The 21,370-nt window shown below is 44.6% G+C and overlaps 1 protein-coding gene across 2 annotated transcripts in view; it reads right to left on the bottom strand.

Annotated features, from left to right (window-relative positions):
- Window positions 1-21,370, bottom strand: part of SUCO (SUN domain containing ossification factor) — a 46,685-nt gene that overhangs the window by 8,322 nt on the left and 16,993 nt on the right. The window contains exons 8-18 of one of the 2 annotated variants that reach the window (XM_081867296.1): window positions 20,520-20,644; window positions 18,988-19,055; window positions 17,896-18,003; window positions 17,354-17,459; window positions 11,598-11,618; window positions 11,332-11,387; window positions 7,546-7,637; window positions 6,003-6,068; window positions 4,386-4,460; window positions 2,570-2,654; window positions 869-2,002 (exon numbers count right to left, since the gene is read on the bottom strand). In XM_081867296.1, coding sequence (XP_081723422.1) covers window positions 869-2,002; window positions 2,570-2,654; window positions 4,386-4,460; window positions 6,003-6,068; window positions 7,546-7,637; window positions 11,332-11,387; window positions 11,598-11,618; window positions 17,354-17,459; window positions 17,896-18,003; window positions 18,988-19,055; window positions 20,520-20,644 — 1,936 coding nt within the window. The remainder of the gene's footprint in view (window positions 1-868; window positions 2,003-2,569; window positions 2,655-4,385; window positions 4,461-6,002; window positions 6,069-7,545; window positions 7,638-11,331; window positions 11,388-11,597; window positions 11,619-17,353; window positions 17,460-17,895; window positions 18,004-18,987; window positions 19,056-20,519; window positions 20,645-21,370) is intronic. The other variant, XM_081867297.1, reaches the window with a different exon arrangement.

The raw sequence follows: 21,370 nt of genomic DNA, 5'->3' as shown, positions 1-21,370 counted from the left end.
TTTTTGGCATCCCCCCCCCAAAGAAGCTCAACAACTTTTTGCCGTCTCCCCCCATGTTCTGAAATTTCAGTCCCCCCAAATAGGAGGTGTCTTATACATGGGGGCGTCTTATAGACGGAAAAGTACGGTAGTTGCTTATGTTGCTGCTGCACCCTGACACTTACAATGATATTCAGTGGTACCTTGGGTTACATACGCTTCAGGTTACATACGCTTCAGGTTACAGACTCCGTTAACCCAGAAATAGTACCTCAGGTTAAAAACTTTGCTTCAGGATGAGAACAGAAATTGTGCTCTGGCGGCGCGGAGGCAGCAGGAGGCCCCATTAGCTAAAGTGGTGCTTCAGGTTAATAACAGTTTCAGGTTAAGAACAGAACTCCAGAACGAATTAAGTACTTAACCCGAGGTACCACTGTATACAGTTTTCCCCATACCCCTTGAAAAGGATACTTTCGTAAGCATCTAGTTTAAATCATTTTTCTAAATGTGCACAAGGGCCCTTTGCACCTTGAAGCAAAATTTGACGTTTGGGACACGCAGAAGAAATCTTGCCCAGTGCACATGAAGTTGCACTTCCTGCCTTCCTGCCTTCCTAAGAACACTTGATGTGTATCACTCTTAAACCACTGAACGTACTTTAGCTAACAGAAAGTTCCTCAACTGTCTTAGTAAGGAAACAGGAGCAGCCCTCAAAAGAAGCTTAGAGAGGCACCTCCCTAGGAATGTGAGTGATCTCCTGTTAGAGCCTTTGGAGCTGCTCAGCTCATACTCAGGGTGCAAGCAGTTAATTTAGTCCCACCGATTTTCTTCATCAACTTTTAAAACGTCTCAGAAGTGAAAATGCAAGGCTATGGAAAGCTAGACCTACCTTTGACTCAGTTCTTCCAAGTAGCGGCTGCTGAGAGACATATTCACTTCCAGGGCTTTAATGCGGTTATTGAGCCTCATAAACACAGACTCTTTTTGATTTGATCCGTGAACAAGATTCCCATTTCCATAACCCAAGTCTGTGGAATTCTGCAATTCGGCATAAAAATCTGTAGCTGTCCGTGGCAATCCAGAGACAGGGAGAGCAAGAAATGCTTCCTCAGCTGTCTGCTCATCGTCCTTTATTTCTAAAGATGACGTTTCCACAAGAGACACCACTTGCTTTTCCGCATCTGAAGAACTAATTTTTGCTTCGCCCTCATAGCTTTCTGCAGCTACTGTACATTCAGACTGTGGAATAGTCTCTGTCGGTTTTGAAATAATTTCAGTTGAGGTTTTTTCATCTGTGTTCATGTCACTGAATTCAATTACAATGCTGGTTGGAGATGGATTCTCTGCAGCAGACCCAACAACTCCATCTTCTTCAGTAGGACTTTCCTCTTGTGAAGGGGCCTCTGGGGTTTCAGATACGGCTTCAAGTTTTGTAGGTTCCGAGGATGCCTCAACTGTGGACAGGGACTCAGCTCCTGTGGTCGCATCCAAGAGAATGGACTGAGACACAGTTTGTGGGTGACTGGGCTCCAGTTCAAAAGTGCCTTCCGTCTGATTGATCACAGCCCCATTCAAGATGCTACTTAAGACACTGACAACAGTTTCAGATGGCTCTGCAATTAAGGTGTCCAATTTCTCTGACGGATGTTCATGCACCAAAACTGGCAACGATTTGGTTGGAACCAGCTGGGCCTGCCAAGTAGCAGCCGAGTAGTATTTTTCCCAACTGGTGTCACTTTTGCTACGGTAACGGTGAAGTGTCGCTACCACTGAACACCACTTGTACAGGTACTCTGAGAAACTGGAAATGCAACAGACTGTCAATAGTTCGTAGCAATAGATTTGTGTTTCAGACTCAAACCATGGTATGTCTTCTTCCTGCTCATCACTGGGCAGTAAGGTCACTGTGGACTGAATTGCTTCCTCTTCATATTCATGGACTAACTGAACAATCGGGCTCTCTCTTGTTGCATCTAAGACTAGCAGCTCTTTATCCATTTGTAGGATCTCTGAAGTAACAAGCCTATAAACAGAAGTTTAGAAATACACATCAAGATGCAGTTTAGCAGATCCCTAAAACCTCTGCCAACTCAAAAGTTACTGCCATTCTCCTAACCTACCCCTAAAGAGTCTGGCTTCAGAGATCTGCCCTGCAATTCCATATATGGCCAGAGCTTCATATCAAGGTCTTGTATACTACAGGATCACTGAGGGTCAGGAAGTTATTTTTGGACCAAATATATTTTAAATTTGACTGCAACTGTTCTGGGAAATGGGTCGAGAGTGAGAGAGAATGGAACTCCCCCTCCATACAAGGCACTAGGTGAAGATTTAAACTATTCCAAGGCAGAGCTGGATTGCAGGGCCCAGGGAAGGCTGACTAAGGGCTGAGGTCATGTTGGGAATACAAGCCAGGGAAGGATGATCAAGCCAAGAGTAATGGACGTGCGTGAGGACAGAGATGGGGAAGCATGGGGGCTCTGATCTTAATGGTACTTTTGATTGTACAGTATTTATATTATTTGCAATCTGCTAAAAAAGACTCTGGGTCTGGGCAGCTTCAAGTCCAACACATAAGCAAATCACTTACTCTAAGGAGGGAATGGTAGTGGGCTCCGGCAGTTTAGGTTCTGGCCAGGAAGTGGAAGTTGTATTTTCAGAGACACTTTTATTTCCTATCAAAGAGACATGCAGATTTATAAGACACCACATTCCATATAAGACTGTTAAATACAGAGAATAAAAACAAAAACTAATGGCCTGTGAAATGGACTTGTGATTTCTTTTTAAAAATCCTCCTCTGTAACCAGGCAGGGCTGTTGGTTGAAAGTTTAATGCAAAGGGACAGCCACCCTCCTTTACCTCCCAAAACCAAGCCCAGAATCTTGAAAGGAAATGCCTCACTCCTAACTATAATAAGAAGCATAGCAGAAAAACAGAAGAACAAGGACAGGGAAGGAGGGCCTTGAAATACACTTCCAAGCTAGTGTGTTTATTATACAGTCCTCAAGTCTAGTCTCTGCTGCCCCATACATTGTCGCTGGCTGCTAGGTCCAACACTCCCTGTGAGCAAGGTGCAGAGATGCAGAGATGATGCAGCATATGCTTTTATCATCTAGTGGTCAGGGGCTCAATCCCAACATCTTCAGGCAGGTCTGGGATTGAAAGACTCTTCTCTGCAAACTCAGACAGCCACTGTTGGTTTGACCAGGCAATACTGAACTAGACAGCTAACCCTGGAACAAATGGACCCAGCCGTAAACCTATGGAAAGAACAACATTTCTCAAACTCTGAGAAAACTGCATTTCCATGTAGAAGGCTGTTTTCAGCAGGCAACTCTTAAGAGTATACAGAGCCATAGCTGAGAAATGGAGTTTTGAGAGAGCATTCAGGGCAGTGTTCAGATCCCATGTAGAGAACTGGAGAACTATGGGGAGGACTGAGAAAAGCTGCTTGTCTTAGAAGTCTCCATCCATACAGATGTAGTTAGGCATTTCTCTAGCATCAGCCCAGACACTGAGGTCCAGCTCCGAGGCTCTTCTGGTGGTTCCCTCACTGCGAGAAGTGAAGTTACAGGGAACCAGGCAGAGGTTTTAGAAGACATCTGAAGGCAGCCTTGTATCAGGAAGTTTATGATGTCTGACATCTTATTATGTTTTTATATGTGTTGGAAGCCGCCCAGAGTGGCTGAGGCAACCCACTCAAGATGGGCAGTATATAAATATTAAATTGTTGTTGTTGCTGCTGCTGCTATCATTATGTCATCCAGGTTAGGGTACTTCGGCACCCTAGACACAGGTGTGCTAAAACAAACCATGACAATTACAAACAAAATGGGACTGTGTAGTACTGAAAGGGTCTGCCTGCAAAACTGAAGCATAAGAAGCTCCTCTGCCTCTGCAACTGGCAGACTGGTAGCCCACTAATGGCAGACGTTCTCATCAGCAGTGCACTAACAGGGGTCTTAGAGATGCCATCCAAGAGTGACATCTGATGAAGGGACGCAGGATTGCGCACACATTTCTGATTTTTTGGGAGGAGTCTGTTTAAGCAGCCACAGACCAGGCTCCCTGAGGGTGTCCCCAAAAAACGACACAACAACCCCACCCTGAGGAGACTCAGGTTGTGGGTAAGTAGATCAACCCATAAAATGGTGCATTGGCCATAGGAGGACACAGCGCAGAAGGAAAGTAGTTTGCATGCTGCGTGGATCTCTGGAAGGCTACTGCCATCCAGAGCCAGAACTGCTCAGCACAGCTCCTGGTGCATCTACCAGTGGCTCAGATAACCGGGGGAAAGTCTTCACTGTGGAGAAGTGGAAAGAAAATCCAGCTGGAGCCAGAAAAAACCAACCCCACATCTATTTAAAAAGGTCACTTCACTTTAACAAGTTGCAATAATTTACCTTGGTCAGTTGAGTCTTCTTCAGTCTTTGCTCCAAGTATATTAGCAGCAATATTCACCATATTCAAAATGGCATCTAAAAAAATAAAAGGATCAGATAGACAAATTTTAAAAATCACAAGAAAGCCTGCAGAAAACCAGTCTTTTCAGAGCTGCTCCTTCCCACATGCGGTTCACTGTCTGGTGTGCTGGTGCAGTTTCTGGGTAGCACATTATGCACACATAGCAAAACTGCGCACCCCAAATGTAGTGCTGAGTCCCAAGTGTGGCCAAGGCTCAGTTCACCCAAGCACACCCTCCCCAGAGGTGGCTGAGCAGCACCCACCCAGCAGAGAAAAGTGCTGGGGGAAGTCCATGTATTTGCATTTAACAGTCCATGTCAAGCAAGATCACTCTTCATACAAACCATTTGCCTGTGTTTCTCAGAACTGAGAAAGTAGTTATCTTTGGAGTCAGCTATTCAGTGGTACCTCGAGTTAGAGATGCTTCAGGTTACAGACTCCGCTAATCCAGAAATAGTACCTCAGGTACTATTTTTGCTTCAGGATGAGAACAGAAATCGTGCTGCGGCGGCACAGCAGCAGTGGGAGGCCCCATTAGCTAAAGTAGTACCTTAGGTTAAGAACAGTTTCAGGTTAAGAATGGACCTCCAGAACGAATTAAATTCTTAACCCGAGGTACCACTGTGTTAGTAAAAATAAAACATTATAAATGCATTATAACACTGTGACACCAGATGGCGCTTTAGAGCTGAAATCGGAATAAAATTTTCCACTGTGAGCTTTAAAACAGTTTTTCCCAAGCATTTTCAGAGTGTTCTTAATAGCTGGGTAGATGCAGCCTTTGTTAGACAGCAGGAAACTACAGTGGTGCCCCGCAAGACGAATGCCTCGCAAGACGAAAAACCCACTAGACGAAAGGGTTTTCCGTTTTGGAGGTGCTTCGCAAAACGAATTTCCTATGGGCTTGCTTCGCAAGACGAAAATGTCTTGCGAGTTTTTCCGACTTTTCCCCCCTCCCCCCCTTTTTCTAAGCCGCTAAGCCGCTTATCTGCTTATCTGCTAAGCCGATAAGCCGCTAAAAGCCGCTAAAAGCCACTAAGCTGCTAATAGCACTAATCCGATAAGCCGTCAATGGGCTTGCTTCGCAAGACGAAAAAACCGCTAGACGAAGAGAATCACGGAACGGATTCTTTTCGTCTTGCGAGGCACCACTGTATTGCTGCATTGAGTTCCAGAGAGTCAACCCAAACCAAAACTGAACCAAGTTGCTTGATTGGTCTTAGCCACTTGCCCCATTGTTAGTATCTGAGTCCAGCTCTCAGCCTAAGGTGATCCAATTAGCTCCAAGGAACAAGTGGGGAAGTAGACCCAGGTCTCCCCAGCCGCAGACTAGCCACTATACAACGAGATAATGTGCAAGTGGAAATCACGGAAATCTTTACAAGCAATGCTGCTTCTGTTAGAGAAATTTCCAACTTTTCCATACAGCTGGCAAATGTCTGTCTCTGCCCTTTATTCATTTCAAGCTAAATTTCTGGACTCTTTCCTACATGGATTCTAAGAATGTGTAGAGTACCTTAGCTCCCCCTCAAAAACACATCCCTGTAATTACTCACTTGTGGCAGAGCCAAGAAGATTTTTTGAAGATTTCTCTTCTCCTGCATTGTAGTCCAAAGGATAATCTGTTTACAATAGAAGAAAACACTTAATTGCAAATTGCACACCTTTTTACCTCAAGAGCACTTCATAAAGTGACTAGAATAGATGGTGCTAAAATTTTTGTATGTCACCTTTCTATTAAAATACTCCCAAGACAAAATATTAACTTCTTCATGTCAAATCCAGGTCGAAAGCTCTCTGCCCCTTGAGAGCCCTTGGGGAGGAAGGCTGTGCCCTTGCCTCTTCTTAGCCCATCGCTGCCCCAGCAGGACTGCCCTCTGCCACCCCAAGGAAAGCCGCCTGCCACTGCAAAGGGGAAGCTGCTGCCTGATGCAGGAGCCCTTCCAGAGGTGTCCAGCTGAGGATGTCTCTCACTGCAATTTGTAAAATGAAGCCACACCCCCCCACCTTCCCCAGTGCCTTGTGGGTCTCACCCTGACCTCATCAAGTTCCGGCTGAGACTCAAAAACTGCCCGTAGGTGATGGCTTTTGCCATCATAGAGTTGTGGTGATGGGAAAATCTGCATTGGGCTAAACTGCCTTTTTAATGAAACTTATGGAGGCAAGGTTCTAGACACAAGGAGACATAGTTCTGTCAAAATATATTCCAGCCTCCTAGCCAAATTTTCATGTCTCCAGTCATCTTACTTGTGGGGGCAGAGGGAAAAACATGCAATCAGTATTCTGCCCAACTGACTGTGAAACTAAATCTCTTGCCTTACAATGCTATGAACAATTAATGCAAACATGATGAGGCTAACTTACAAGGCACAAGAGCCTTCTTTTTAATTTTGATACAATTTTATTAATATTTAGTAAAACTGAAGCACTTTAACAAATCTAGCAATTTACAATCTTGCTGCTCTGCCACTGTTTGCTAGACTTTGGGCCCTTTTGAAAAATGTTCCTGGATATGGGTCTTTTTAAAGGTGTAGACCTTTGAAGGGAAAGCCCATGGCTCATGGAAGGATACTTAAAAAAAATCAGGAATTGTAAGCCTAGGGAAGGTGAATCTGACAGAATCTGTGCAATTTGCACCATTTATTCTGCATAATTAACTCCATTTCTGCTGATCTTGCAAGAAATTAAAGGTTTTTGTAAGGCACTAAATCCCGTTCTCTGACTGCAGTCTTATTCAGCCACTTCTCTTACTGAAATTTCACCAGGTTTAGGAAACGCACTTTCTGGCCCTTATAGTTTGCAAAGGTCTGCTTAAAATTTGCTTCAATTAACCCCTCAGCCCGAGTTTTCACAGCTATAGTTTTAGATCAATATCACAATGATCTCACAGGTAATTGCAATATACAAAAAGCTCACCTCACTATTTCTAATCCTTCACCATGGCTGGTCTTTGTCAGGCTTCCTCCCTGCCCAACTTAGTTTCCTCAGTACTTCTTTTAGCCCCCTTGCCTGCCCAGCATTCTGGGTTCGCTTATTATTTAGAAATGATTAGCAAAAAATTCAAGCTAATCTTAAATTGTGACCAGCCTGCTTCCTTACCATAGTCTTCATCAAAAAGCTCTTGCCTTTCAGACTGGTACTGTGAATCAGCTATTTCTTCATATTCTTCAACCATGCTAGTTCCAAACACCCTGTAAAAAAACGTGTTTAATTGAAATGGAAACGGAGGCAGTTTTCTCCCTCCTCAGAGGGAGTTTGTCTACCTGGCATCCTGTGTAAAACTGAGATGCATAGCAGATGAAAGCTCCCACTGTTTCAAGACTTCACATGTTTCACAACTTTATAGATAAAGCCTATTAGTTCTCAAGATATCTGTTACAGTGAGTGTAATAATAATAATAATAATAATAATAATAATTTATTATTTATACCCCGCCCATCTGGCTGGGCCTCCCCAGCCACTCTGGGCGGCTTCCATAGAAACCAAAAAGACAGTAAAATATCACACGTTAAAAACTTCCCTGAACAGGGCTGCCTTAAGATGTCTTCTGAATGTCAGGTAGTTGTTTATCGCTTTGACATCTGCTGGAAGGGCGTTCCACAGGGCGGGCGCCACTACCGAGAAGGCCCTCTGCCTGGTTCCCTGTAGCTTTGCTTCTCGCAATGAGGGAACCGCCAGAAGGCCCTCGGCGCTGGACCTCAGCGTCCGGGAAGAATAATGGGGGTGGAGACGCTCCTTCAGGTATACTGGACCGAGGCCGTTTAGGGCTTTAAAGGTCAGCACCAACACTTTGAATTGTGCTCGGAAACGTACTGGGAGCCAATGTACGTCTTTCAAGACCGGTGTTATATGGTCTCGGCGGCCACCCCCAGTCACCAGTCTAGCTGCCGCATTCTGGATTAGTTGTAGTTTCCGAGTCACCTTCAAAGGTAGCCCCACGTAGAGTGCATTGCAGTAGTCCAAGCGGGAGATAACCAGAGCATTCACCACTCTGGCGAGACAGTCCGCAGGCAGATAGGGTCTCAGCCTACGTACCAGATGGAGCTGGTAAACAGCTGCCCTGGACACAGATTTGACCTGTGCCTCCATGGACAGCTGTGAGTCCAAAATGACTCCCAGGCTGCGCACCTGGTCCTTCAGGGGCACAGTTACCCCATTCAGAACCAGGGAATCCTCCACACCTGCCCGCCTCCTGTCCCCCAAAAACAGTACTTCTGTCTTGTCAGGATTCAACCTCAATCTGTTAGCCGCCATCCATCCTCCAACCGCCTCCAGACACTCACACAGGACCTTCACTGCCTTCACTGGTTCTGATTTAAAAGAGAGGTAAAGCTGGGTATCATCCGCATACTGATGAACACCCAGCCCAGCCCAAACCCCCTGATGATCTCTCCCAGTGGCTGCATGTAAATGTTGAAAAGCATGGGGGAGAGGACAGAACCCTGAGGCACCCCACAAGTGAGAGCCCAGGGGTCTGAACACTCATCCTCCCCCACTACCACTTTCTGAACACGGCCCAGGAGGAAGGAGCGGAACCACTGTATGACAGTGCCCCCAGCTCCCAGCCCCTCAAGACGGTCCAGAAGAATGTTATGGTCGATGGTATCAAACGCCGCTGAGAGATCCAGCAGAACTAGGAAACAGCTCTCACCTTTGTCCCTAGCCCGCCGGAGATCAGCAACCAGTGCGACCAAGGCAGTTTCAGTCCCATGATGAGGCCTGAATCCCGACTGGAAGGGATCCAAATGGTCCGCTTCTTCCAGGCGTGCCTGGAGTTGTTCGGCAACCGCTCGCTCAATCACCTTGCCCAAGAATGGAAGATTTGAGACTGGGCGATAGTTGGCCATCGTGGCCGCATCTAAACATGGTTTTTTAAGAAGCGGTTTAATAACCGCCTCTTTCAGCGGGTCTGGGAAGGCTCCCTCAAGGAGAGAAGCATTCACCACCCCACGAAGCCCATGGCCCAGTCCTTCCCGGCTAGCTTTTATAAGCCAGGATGGGCAAGGATCCAGGAGACAGGTGGTTGGTCTCACTCGTCCAAGCAGCCTGTCCACATCCTCGGAGGTAACAGATTGGAATTGATCCCACTCAACTTGACTAGACAGAACTCTAGCACTCTCCCGCCCCGGCCCTGCTCCCACGGTGGAGTCTACTTCTTCCCGAATCTGAGCGATTTTATCTGCAAAAAAACTTTGCAAAATCATTGCAGGAGAACATGTGGCCCGTACTGGGCCCTGATGTTGCAGGTGGTTCCGCTAAATTGTGAACCACCTGAAAAAGTCTCCTGCTGCTGTTTTCTGCAGATGCAATAGAGGTGGTGAAGAAATTCTTCTTCGCCGTCGCTATCGCCACTTGGTAGGCTCGACGTTGAGCTCTAACCTGTGTCCGGTCAGATTCGGAATGAGTTATCCGCCACCGGCGCTCTAGCCGTCTCAACGATTGTTTCATTGCCCTCAGATCCGTGGAAAACCACGGGGCTGTCCGGGCTCCATGCAATCAGAGAGGGCACTTCGGAGCCAAACAGTCAATAGCCCTGGTTAACTCCGCATTCCAGCGGGCCACCAGGGAATCGGCTGAAAGGCCATCAACATGGGATAAAGCATCCCCTACCACTCTCTGGAAACCATTTGGATCCATTAAGTGGCGGGGGCGGACCATCCGAATTGGTCCCACCTCCCTGCAGAGGGGATGGGTCGCAGAGAAGTCCAGTTGCACCAGGAAGTGATCTGACCATGGCACTTCTTTCGTTTCGCTTTTACTTAGTGTCAGATCACCAACATCCATAGAGGTAAACACCAGGTCCAAGGCATGTCCGCGGCTATGGGTTGGGCCAGACTTATTCAGGGACAGCCCCATGGAGGCCATGCTTTCCACGAAGTCCCGAGCGGCCCCTTGTAAGGTCATGTCGGCATGGATGTTAAAATCCCCTAGGACGACCAAGCCAGGTGTCTCCAGGAGAACATCCGCCACGACCTGAAGCAGCTTGGGCAGGGAATCTTTGGTGCAGCGGGGAGGTCGGTACACCAAAAGGAATCCTGTACTGCCCCTATTGCCCAACTTCCAGAACATGCACTCGGAAAACTGGGTCTTCCCAATAGGACGCCAGGTGCAAACTAATGACTTCCTAAAAATCACTGCAACCCCCCCTCCCCGCCCACATGACCTGGGTTGCTGTGCGTAAGAGAAACCTGGTGGACAAGCAGCTGCAAGGACAGGCCCATCTGCTTCATCCAACCAAGTCTCTGTTACACATGCCAGGTCAAGTCCTCCATCCATGATCAAGTCATGGATGGCAGTGGTCTTAAGAATCATTGACCTGGCATTGCACAGCAGCACCTTCAGGTCCCTTGCTGATTCTAGTATCCGTCTGGTCAGGACCAGACCCAGAGGCAGGAATAGTCCTCAGACAACGACTAAACCTGCCCCCTCTGTAATGACATGGTCTAGTCTTAGCGTAACTCCTCCTCCTACCCGTGATCACTGAGATCGGTTGTCCCAGTGCATCCCCCCCCCCCCCCGTGGAACATGCCCCAGCCATTTTGTGGGCTGGGGCCCACTCCCCGGCAACCCTGATCCCTCCCCCTAAGAACAAAATAACACCTTAAACAAACAAACAAAACCAATAAAACAATACAAACAAAAAATGTAAAAATTACAAAAACATCAAAATAAAATAAAAAATTCCCCAAGCACAACCATACATCCATCCCACCCCACCCCCCACATACAAAAAATCCACAAGAAATTTTTAAACAACATTTTGGAACTCAGTGGCTGGGGTTATTAGTTATTTGGGGAGTGGAGTGGTGGGGGGCAGCACCAGAAAAATATGTTTCACGGTGACAGGAGACTAGAAGCATCTGCTCAATTTCATCAACTATTACCTTATAAGGCTTAAAGGACAAAAGTGTTCTGATCCAAAATGTGATACCAATTCCACCTAAAGAATAATAAAAAAGCATTTAATAATGAATGGCCTGCAGGTGACCAAGTAACAGTTTTCATAACAAAATAGAAAAAGAATGTTTATATTAGCCATGCGGTAACAGAAAAGATCTTGCCCGACTCTAATTCTTGCCATGCATTAGTGTGCTGAGCCACAGAATACACCCGTGTTCTAGGCACCCAACGTTACGAAGAGGTTGCTAACCTTTAAGTACTTGATGAACATCTGAAGCAAGAGAAAAGGGGGGAAAGAAGTGTCAATAGACTGTATGCATGCCACAGGCAACAATATTAGCGACTTAAGGAATTACGGAACATGACCACTGTGTGTTACCCTTCCTTCCCTCTTTGCCTCCCGCCCCAAATAATCGCTACAAAGGATGCATTTGCAAGGGAAGGGAAGATGCACATTAATGTGTACAATAACATGCAGAGTAAAATTGCAGCTTCTTGTTATACGATCAAAACTTTGACGTGCATAAAAATTACAGTACTGACTGTATACCAAGGAAAAAACACTGCTATCAGATGTTTTCATTTGTTAACTGTGTAATATAAAATTAGTTTCTACTTCCTAAGTCTGTTACTTTTGGATTTCTTCTAACTGCACTACAGCAGAAGAAATAAACGTACAGGTAGTTTTTGGAAGACAACTAAAAAAAAACTAAGGTTGCCTCTTGCAAATATCAGTTACTGATCTGCCAAAATATAATGGCTTCTCTATTTTAAGATATTAGGTTAGAACAGAGCTTTCCAAACCTGTCATCTTAGCGACACCCTTTTTAGAAATGCATTATTTCGTGACACATTAATTCAGTTTTACTAGCAAACCGGAAGTTAAACTAGCCCCTTTCCAGCCCCGGGAGGAGCACGGGGAGCAGTCACGCACTGCAGCTGACACACTAACGTGTTGCTACATAGTTTGCATAGCTCTGGCTTAGAAAATCAAACATAAATCACGTTACGTACAGTCCCATTAAGGTAGAAATTATGAATATGAATGAAGAAGCTTCGCAGTTTTATGTTTCATTCCTACCTTTGTGTATATTTTTTAAAAATCTAACCAAGGTAGGAACACAGCACATACTATTTTACTTGGGGTATTATATTTACTTTCTAAAAGGCTGGCTGTTCATGTTCAGGAATTGTTAAACTCCTATGTTTGCATGCAAATCCAAAGATTTTGTTTATGTTCCTATAATCTGTATTTTAATTCTCCTTATCTGATGTTTTGATGACTAGGAGTGGCCGAGATCACATAGCACTGGTCCTGAAGGATCTTCACTGGAAACACTGGTATGTTTCCGAGCACAATTCAAAGTGTTGGTGCTGACCTTTAAAGCCCTAAACGGCCTCGGTCCAGTATATCTGAAGGAGTGCCTCCACCCCCATCGTTCAGCCTGGACACTGAGATCCAGCACCAAGGGCCTTCTGGCGGCTCCCTCACTGTGAGAAGCCAAGTTACAGGGAACCAGGAAGAGGGCCTTCTCGGTAGTGGCGCCCTCCCTGTGGAACACCCTCCCTTCAGATGTCAAGGAGATAAAGAATTACACAACTTTTGGAAGACATGTGAAGGCAGCCCTGTATAGGGAAGCTTTTTAAACCCTAGACTGGTTTTCTTATTTCAAATGATCCCAATTCTAGCGGCGTCAAAAAATGGCAACAAGAAATATCTATATGGGAGGGCAGGAGACCCAGGATTAAACATCAAATTTTAATAGATATAAAGGATAGAGGTGGCTTCGCCCTGCCCGATTTGAAATTGTATTATGAGGCAGTCTGCCTCATGTGGATGAAAGATTGGTGCAATTTGAAAGATATGGATTTGCTGAACTTGAAGGGACATAATAACTGTTGGGGTTGGCACGCTTATTTAATATATGGAAAGGCAAAAATACACAGAGAATTCTCAAATCATATCATAAGGACATCACTTCTTAAAGTTTGGGAGAAATATAAAGATCGGTTGGAGTTCAAAATCCCGTGGTGGTCCTCTCCAGTAGAGGCCACAGTGATGAAGAAAAAAAATATGTTGGAAAATTGGTCTACCTATAAAACACTTTTGAAAGAAGAAGAGAACCAACTGAAACTTAAGAGCTTTGAGGAATTAAGAGATGTCATTACAGATTGGTTCCAATATTATCAAATATTCGAAAGATTTAAAGTAGATAAACAAAAAGGGTTTGCCAAGGAAACCTCGAGATTTGAATCTGACGTAATAAATTCAAAAAGTAAAACCCTCTTTAAAGCTTATCGCCGCCTCCTCGACTGGGAAGTCGAGGAGGAAGTTACATCAGTCATGATAAAGTGGTCTCAAGACTTTGGGTATGTTATAACAATATCCCAATGAGAAAACCTGTGGAAGAATAGTTGGAAATTTACTATGTGATATGCCATAAAGGAAAACTTGTTAAAAATGCAACACCGGTGGTATTTAACTCAATGGAAATTAGCCAAAATATACTAAGGAGCCAAAAGTAATTGTTGGAGATGTGGAGACCAAACAGGCGCACTGTACCATATATGGTGGTAATGTAGCAAAATAAATAAATATTGGGAGGAAATCCACTTTGAACTAGAAAAAATGTTAAGAATCTCATTTATTAGGAAACCAGAGGCATATCTGTTGCGCATTACTGATTCAGATATTCCTAAAAAAATTAAAGACCTTTTTTGTATGCAACAGTGGCAGTGAGAGTTCTTATAGCTACAAGGTGGAAGAGCAACATAATTCCTTCTAGACAATAGTGGATACAAAAATTGATTGAATATGCTGAATTAGATAGTCTATCTGAAAAAATGAAAAATAAACCAAGAATTGAATTTGTATCAAAATGGGAGGCCTTCAGAACATATCTTAAACAAAATTATACCTTGTTAAAATCTGTAGCAGCTTTTGAGTGATCCCAGCAGTTTTCATTAATTGCTTATATAAACATTTATAAATTGTGAAAATATTAATATGAAAATAGTATTTTGATATGGCATTAAATTTATGTAAAAAGAATTAAGGAATAAATGGGAGGTCGGGTATAAATGATAATGAGATTTTTATTTTTATTGTAACATGAAATTGTGTAAATTTCATTTTCTTTCCTTTTCCCTCCACTCTTAAGTTGTACCCCTTTTCGGTATTGTCCCCCCCCCCCGTATGTAATAAGCATGGAAATAAGCAGGGGGGGGCGGGGAAGAATTACACAACTTTTAGAAGACATGTGAAGGCAGCCCTATACAGGGAAGCTTTTGAAGGTTTAATGTTTTACTGTGTTTTTATATATGCTGGAAGCTGCCCAAAGTGGCTGAGGCAACCCAGCCAGATGGGCGAGGTACAAATAATGAATTATTATTCTTATTATTAATAAATTTGGGCTCCAGTCCATCTTCTCATGTACAAAATCTCTGGTTGCGAACAATATTCCCACAGATGTATGTACCTGGAAAACCAGCAGCTACTTTCGCAGTATTTTATTTTTCACCTGATTTTTTAAGCCATGTTTTCCCCCCTTCCACGTTTCCATTCACCTTTTGTAACCCTCTTCGTTTTCTCTTAGGAAAAAAAAAGGAAGTTGAAGATTTTGAAAGGACAGCGACCTGAGATGGGCTTCCCTATGCATGAGAAGCAGACGGCTGACATTCTTCCCACGAAGCCCAACAGGTCCTGAAGCCGCTCTCTGCACCTGCATCCAAGCGCAACTATTCTTCTTTCTCCCCCATGTAGTGCCTTTACTGAGCACACAAAACCCTTTCCCCCTTCACAACTATTTGCCCTACAACATCAGGTGCCCCTTTTGGCATACAGTGGTTCCACGCAAATGACCCCCACTTCACAGATGAGGGGCAGCAGGAGCTGAATACTGGTGACTGGGCAGAAACTGGGACTGTCAGCGGAGGTTCCACAGGGGATGCTGCAAAACATCCCCTGTGATGAGGATCTGAGGGGACAGGGCAACTCCTCAGGGACTCAAACTGCATTGGAACAGCTGGCGCTGGCACAGAGGAGACGTGCATTTATCACACACGCAGCCCATCGCAAGGAAGCATCCTGCAAACAACAATTTGCCCTAAAGTCAGACAACCGGATGGCCTACAGCAGACATGTCCAACCTGTCAATCACTATCAACCGGTCGATCGCAGGATGGATTTTGGTTGATTGCACAACCATGCCTCGTCGCCTCCGCCCTCGCTCATGGCTGCCGGGCGCTCTCGGCCATGGCCAGAGCGACTCCACAGGCGGCATGGCGGTCAAGGCTCCACTTAGCCAGGCTTGCTCTGGCAGGTGCAGGGGCCACCTCCTCAAGCACCCCTCTCCGACCGCTGGCTCTGCCCAATGCCCAGCCAGTTGGCCAGTCCCGGAAAGGCGTGAGGCGTCTACCTCCGCCCCATGCAAGCCACAAGCAGAGAGGCGGGGGGGGCACACGGGCTGCAGCACTGCGGAGGGAGCCGCAGGAAGGGCGGTGCGCGGAGAGATGATGATGCCCCTCCCCCTCTCCCGGTGGTTCCCAGGGAAAGAAAACACCAGGTCCCCCGCCCCTCCACTCTCCCTCCTAGTTCTGTGTGGACCTTTCCAGCTCCAGCCTAGCAGCATTTACTTGAAAGTAAGCCCCCTGCCCCACAGAGCTTGCTGTCCGGTAAAGGAGGAACCGGACATTTTGGGGCATGTAGGCCTCCCATGTGCGCCAAGGACCCTGGGGGGAGGCTGGTGGGGGGGTAATAGTATGTTACTATTTTTAGCATCATAATAGTAATTTATTATTTATACCCCGCCCATCTGGCTGGGTTTCCGCAGCCAAAAATAATACAGGATGAGTCCTTTAAAAGAGGCCCCATGGATACAGAGTACACATGTTCCACAGGGCCTCTTTTAATAGACACACCTTGTATGTTTAAGTTGAAGAATGACAATGGGAGAGTGTGGTAGATCACGGCCAGTTTTTGATACTGGATAGTAGATCACAGCCTACTTGAAGTTGGAGGTGCCTGACCTAAAGCATCCAGGAGATAATCTCTAGGGCTGTTTTTCCCCAACTTTTAAACTCTTGCACTTGAAACAAGCAAAGGTGTTTGCCAGTTCAGTTGTAGTCAGGAGTACAAACTTGAATAAAATACTGGAGGGCCCAGGTAAGACCCACCCTGCATAATGACGCGGCCACACACCCCATTTGAATGGCAAATCTACTTTGAAGTGACCCAGCCCCGTCAAATATTTTATGGGAGGGGGGCAAAGCCCCCTTAGACCCTAGGAGTTGGCTCCTATGGTTGTACTCACTTTTAAAAGGACAAACACCCGTTTTGCTTCCCCTTGAGGGGCAGCATTTAAGTTGCCCAGCAGTTCTATTTCATTCTCTATTTATTTCTACTTTTTAAAAATGGATTTGGACTGAACACAATAATGAGAGTTAGTGAAGAGCATACTCTGTCTTGAAACAAGGGCGGCCAACTTGTAGCTCATCTTTGGGGGTGGGGCACAACATGCTGGCTGGGGCTGATGGTAGTTAAGAGTACAACAACATCTGACGGGGCACATACAAAGTGCCCTAGCAGTATTCCTTGCTTGTTTTCACCTGCAGTTGAAGCTGCAAATGCGAAAGTGTAGAGAACAGGCAGCAGCAGGGAGCATTCTCTCTTTGCCAACAGCACCGGCCAAGAGAGGACTTAAAGGAGGTCCTCCAGCTGTAGGTATCTGTCATGACTGTCCAAACTTGCAGTTGTCTAAGATTAGGTACTGAGAAGTATTCACATACACTTGTGATTTATACAGACTTGGTTGGATCCTCCTATGGCACTGCTGGCATGGAATCACAGAACTGTAGGGTTGGACTGGACAACAAAGGCCAAGCACTTTGAGGGGTCTTTGCAATCAAGCAGTGTATACATCGCCATACACTCTGGGAGGTATGTGAAGTGGCATGACAACAATCAGCGGAACAAGTGAGAAACTTGTAGTAACTGCAGAAACTTACCTTTACATATTTGGCATACATCTGTTCATCCAAAGGGAAGCTCTGGACATTTCTCTCATCTCTGGCATGGAAAGTGCCTAGCTTGACCCACTTATTTGTTGGATACCTAGAACACAACACCCACCAAAAAGATGTTACACAAACAGTAACCTCTCAGAAACCAATGAATTCAGAACCTCCCTTATAATACACAAAAATCACTGTTACTGCAATGGGCATCACAAATACTCTATTGCAGGTACAAGGTTACGATGGACAACGCTTAAGCCACCTAGTGCAGATGATGAGTAAAGGATTTCAGTGGTAACCTCAGTACATTTTGGCTTTAAATGCTGGCCATTTTAAAGCTGTGGACTACCAAGACCATATTCTGCTTACCAATTTGCCCACCTGCCCACCCCCTGGCTGGTATGACAGACTGACAAATCAAATAGGTGTCCCAACGACTGGTAATGATGTGCCCATCCCAAATAATGAAACTTAAGCAGCTGTTGCAGTGAAAGAAAGAAACCTTACATTCACCTTCATATCCCAAGACATACCTGTCGCTGATAGACACCAGAAAATCCTTGGGAGTAGATGAGAATAACTCATGGTTGGCAATGTCCAGCTGCTTCACTTGAATTGGTTCACACAGTTCAACGACAAACCTGGCAGGTGGGGAGAAAGTCCAGCTGGACTGAGTAGGTAGAATTCACCATGGAAACATGCTTCAAAGGGCCCTTCATGTGCATTTTCACATATAGGTAGCACCAGCAATCCGTACAAGTCCCTTCCTGCTCAGGCAAGTGCTGCGTGAGGCACAGACTTTATGCAGAGCAGGGCTGCAGATTTCCTTCCATTTCTTGGATGAATTCCTAGCACAGTTTATTAGAAGTTTACATTTGAAAACCAAGTTGGAAATGGTTCATAATTCTGTGTAAGAATTTAGCTGATCTTTAGAAAACCAAAGGTGCATTACAGTGGGCAGACAAGCCTTCCTTAAGCCAATGTTCAATGTGCTTCACAGCCCAAGCCTAGCGAGGGGTCAATTTCCAGTCAGAGGCAGTGGGAAGTTAGTCAAATTAAAACCTTTTGAACCATTCTGAAGATAGGATTTTACATGCAGAAAATCAGGTTTTATTATGAATCCTGAATAAAAAACAAAGTATTGGGCGGGGGGTATAGGTTTTCATGATGCTACAGGACTGCTTCTTAAAAGTTCTTGAAAAACTTTTGTAAGAAACATTCTTAGGAATAAAAATAGGTACTTCACTGGCCAAACTCCATGTTTTCCCTACATTTTGGATTTTGTTATGATTTTGTTTGATATGAAAATATTTGGACCTTAACAAAATTATTTACTTGCATATGGAAAAAAACTAGAAAGAAAAACCATGAAGCTGTGCAATTAATATATTTAAAAGTCAAAGCCATTTTATATCTTTAATAATTATTTCTTATGTATAACTTCCCTCTGATGAAACCAGTATCTTCTTTGAAAATGCTTTATAAATTGTTGCAATAACTTGATGCAATCACATTTCACACGAGGCTAGTAGCATACAATGCTTGGCTACCAAGGCCTGCCAGAAACTGTAGACAATTCAGTGGCATAACAGATATTTATTTCACTTAGCTGTATAACTTCTTACCAGATTTTAGTACTGCATGGATTCAGCATGTAGAGATCCATATTCTCCATTAGTATTGCTGATGTACTCTATAAAGAAGGAAAATAACACTTCATTAAGTGTTAATAACACTTAAAAGAATCCTGGCCTCTTTTTTACTGCTGGTACTTTTAGAAATCTCAACATGCCTTTGGTTTAATTTACAGTATTATTTGTGTGTCCCTTTTCAGTTAATACACGGACAACAACCCTGAAGACAGGTCATGTTGTCTGAAAGTATTTAACTGCAACACAGCAATTTGGAAGGGACATAGCTCAACTGCAGGAGACCACCTTTTGTGTGCAGAAGGTCCCAGATTTGAAATACAGTATCTCCAGGTGAGGCCTGGAAAGACTTGTCTGAAACCCTAGAGAGCCACAGCCAGCAAGACAGATGGGACCAAGGCCTGATTCAACAGAGAAGGCATCTTCTTATGTTCGTAACACTGTGTTACTCTGCTAATCCTGGAGAAACAAGTGTTGGCTTTCTAAAGAAGTGTTAACAGAAATACTCAGGCACATTTTGAACAAGACAATTTATGCTCCAATATGAAGACCAAGATGATCAATAAACAGTGCAGGCATTAATTTGTGGAGAGCTAAGTTTAAAAAACATCTCATCCACAGATTCACAGCTAGATCTCTAAGGCTGGGTTAAATGACATCCCATGCCCTTTTAAAATGTGTTTGGGGGGTACTGGGTTGTTTTTGTTTTGATTATGTTTTTTGTGGTTTTATATTGTGATTTTGTCTTGTGAACCACCCTGAGACCTGTGGGTATAGGGTGGTATACATTAATAATAATAATAATAATAATAATAATACGTTACCTAGCCTGACAAGATTCTAGAGCACTTAAGTTATGTAAAAATTAGAGCTGAAACTTCAGTTCATCAATGCTATCATAAGAACCTTAGTCTCCCACTGAACTTTACTTCCCCAATACCAATTCATTGGTGGGGCCATTTGGAGTGGGACTTTTGAAGAGCCCCTTGCCATCTAGGCTGCCATAAAATGCTGGCGTCTTTTCTTTCTTTCTTGAGATGAAGTGCTATGGTACCTTAAAGATAAACAAGTTTATTCTAGCATAAATTTATGGAATAGAGTTGTTCTAGCTCATCCTTCTCCAATCTGTAGCCCTCCAGATGTTCTGGACTACAACTCCCAGCCCCCCTAAACCTTGGCCATACTGCCTGCAGCTGGCGGGAATTGTAGTCCAAAACGTCTGGAACTTCACCTTCATGCATGGCCACTTCTCGTTGGTGCCAACACTGCCAGTTGTCTCTTCAGCTCTTTCCCTCTCAAGGGGCCAGCTGACTGGCAGAAAGAGTTTTCCATCCAAGCCAGCAGCAGTGGGAATCCTCTCAGTGTATTCTCTGGGGAGAACTGAACCAAGAAGGCTCCAGCTTTGAAACAGTGTCACAAGACACCAATTTATTTGTTATATTTAACTGACAAAGTCATCAATAGTATTGCCACGTCCACCAACATGGCCTTTGAGGTGGTATACTTACCTTTGCTTCTGGGTTAGCTGCCAGTATTTTGGCACCACACTCAACTGAAGCATAATTATTCCTATTTTTCTGGACCTTTTTTGTGAGATGCTGACCTCCATTGGAGGATGGGTGCATTGACTGACCTGCATACAAAAGGAAGCATACCAACGAATTAGAAAGATCACTATGCCGTTACTTCCAAGCTTCTAAGCTAAAGTGATTTATATACAAGGCAGCAGTATTTAATACTTACATGAAGTTAACAGTAGTATTTGTAATTGCTCAGATTTAGAATACACTGGTACCTCGGGATGCGAACGCGATCCGTTCCAGAGCCCCATTCGCATGCTGAACGAAACGTAAGACGCGAAAGCACGTCTGCGCGTGCCGCCGCTTCCACGCATGACGTCATTTTGACCGTCTGCGCATGCGCGAGTGGCGAAACCCGGAAGTAATGTGCTCCGTTACTTCTTGGTCGCCGTGGAGTGCAACCCGAAAGCGCTCAACCTGAAGCATATTTATCTTGAGGTATGACTGTACTTGCATTTAACAAATAATCTGCCCTGCTCTTTAGCCAAAACAACGTGCTTCCAGAGCAGACTATATACCATTGTAAACAACACAGTCCCCTACCCTCAGGCTTACAATTTAAAAATATACATCACAATGGGGAAATGGATTGGGAGGAGTAACCAACAGATTAATTTAATAACCTGCTGAGCTAGAAAGGTTTAAGGATGAGGAGTCCAAAGCTACTGGTCTCTTGGCTGATAAGCGCAGCCGTGTATCCCTTCTCTCCCCAAATGTAAAAGTAATCATTTTTCTTACACAAGTGGAGATGCAGGAAAAAAATCATTAAGATGTGGTAG

This window comes from Podarcis erhardii, assembly GCF_964252035.2.
Source record: "Podarcis erhardii genome assembly, chromosome: 6".
NCBI classification, from domain to species: Eukaryota; Metazoa; Chordata; class Lepidosauria; order Squamata; family Lacertidae; genus Podarcis; species Podarcis erhardii.
The sequence above is the reverse complement of the archived record's forward strand: the minus strand, read 5'-3'. Positions and strand labels throughout refer to the sequence as shown.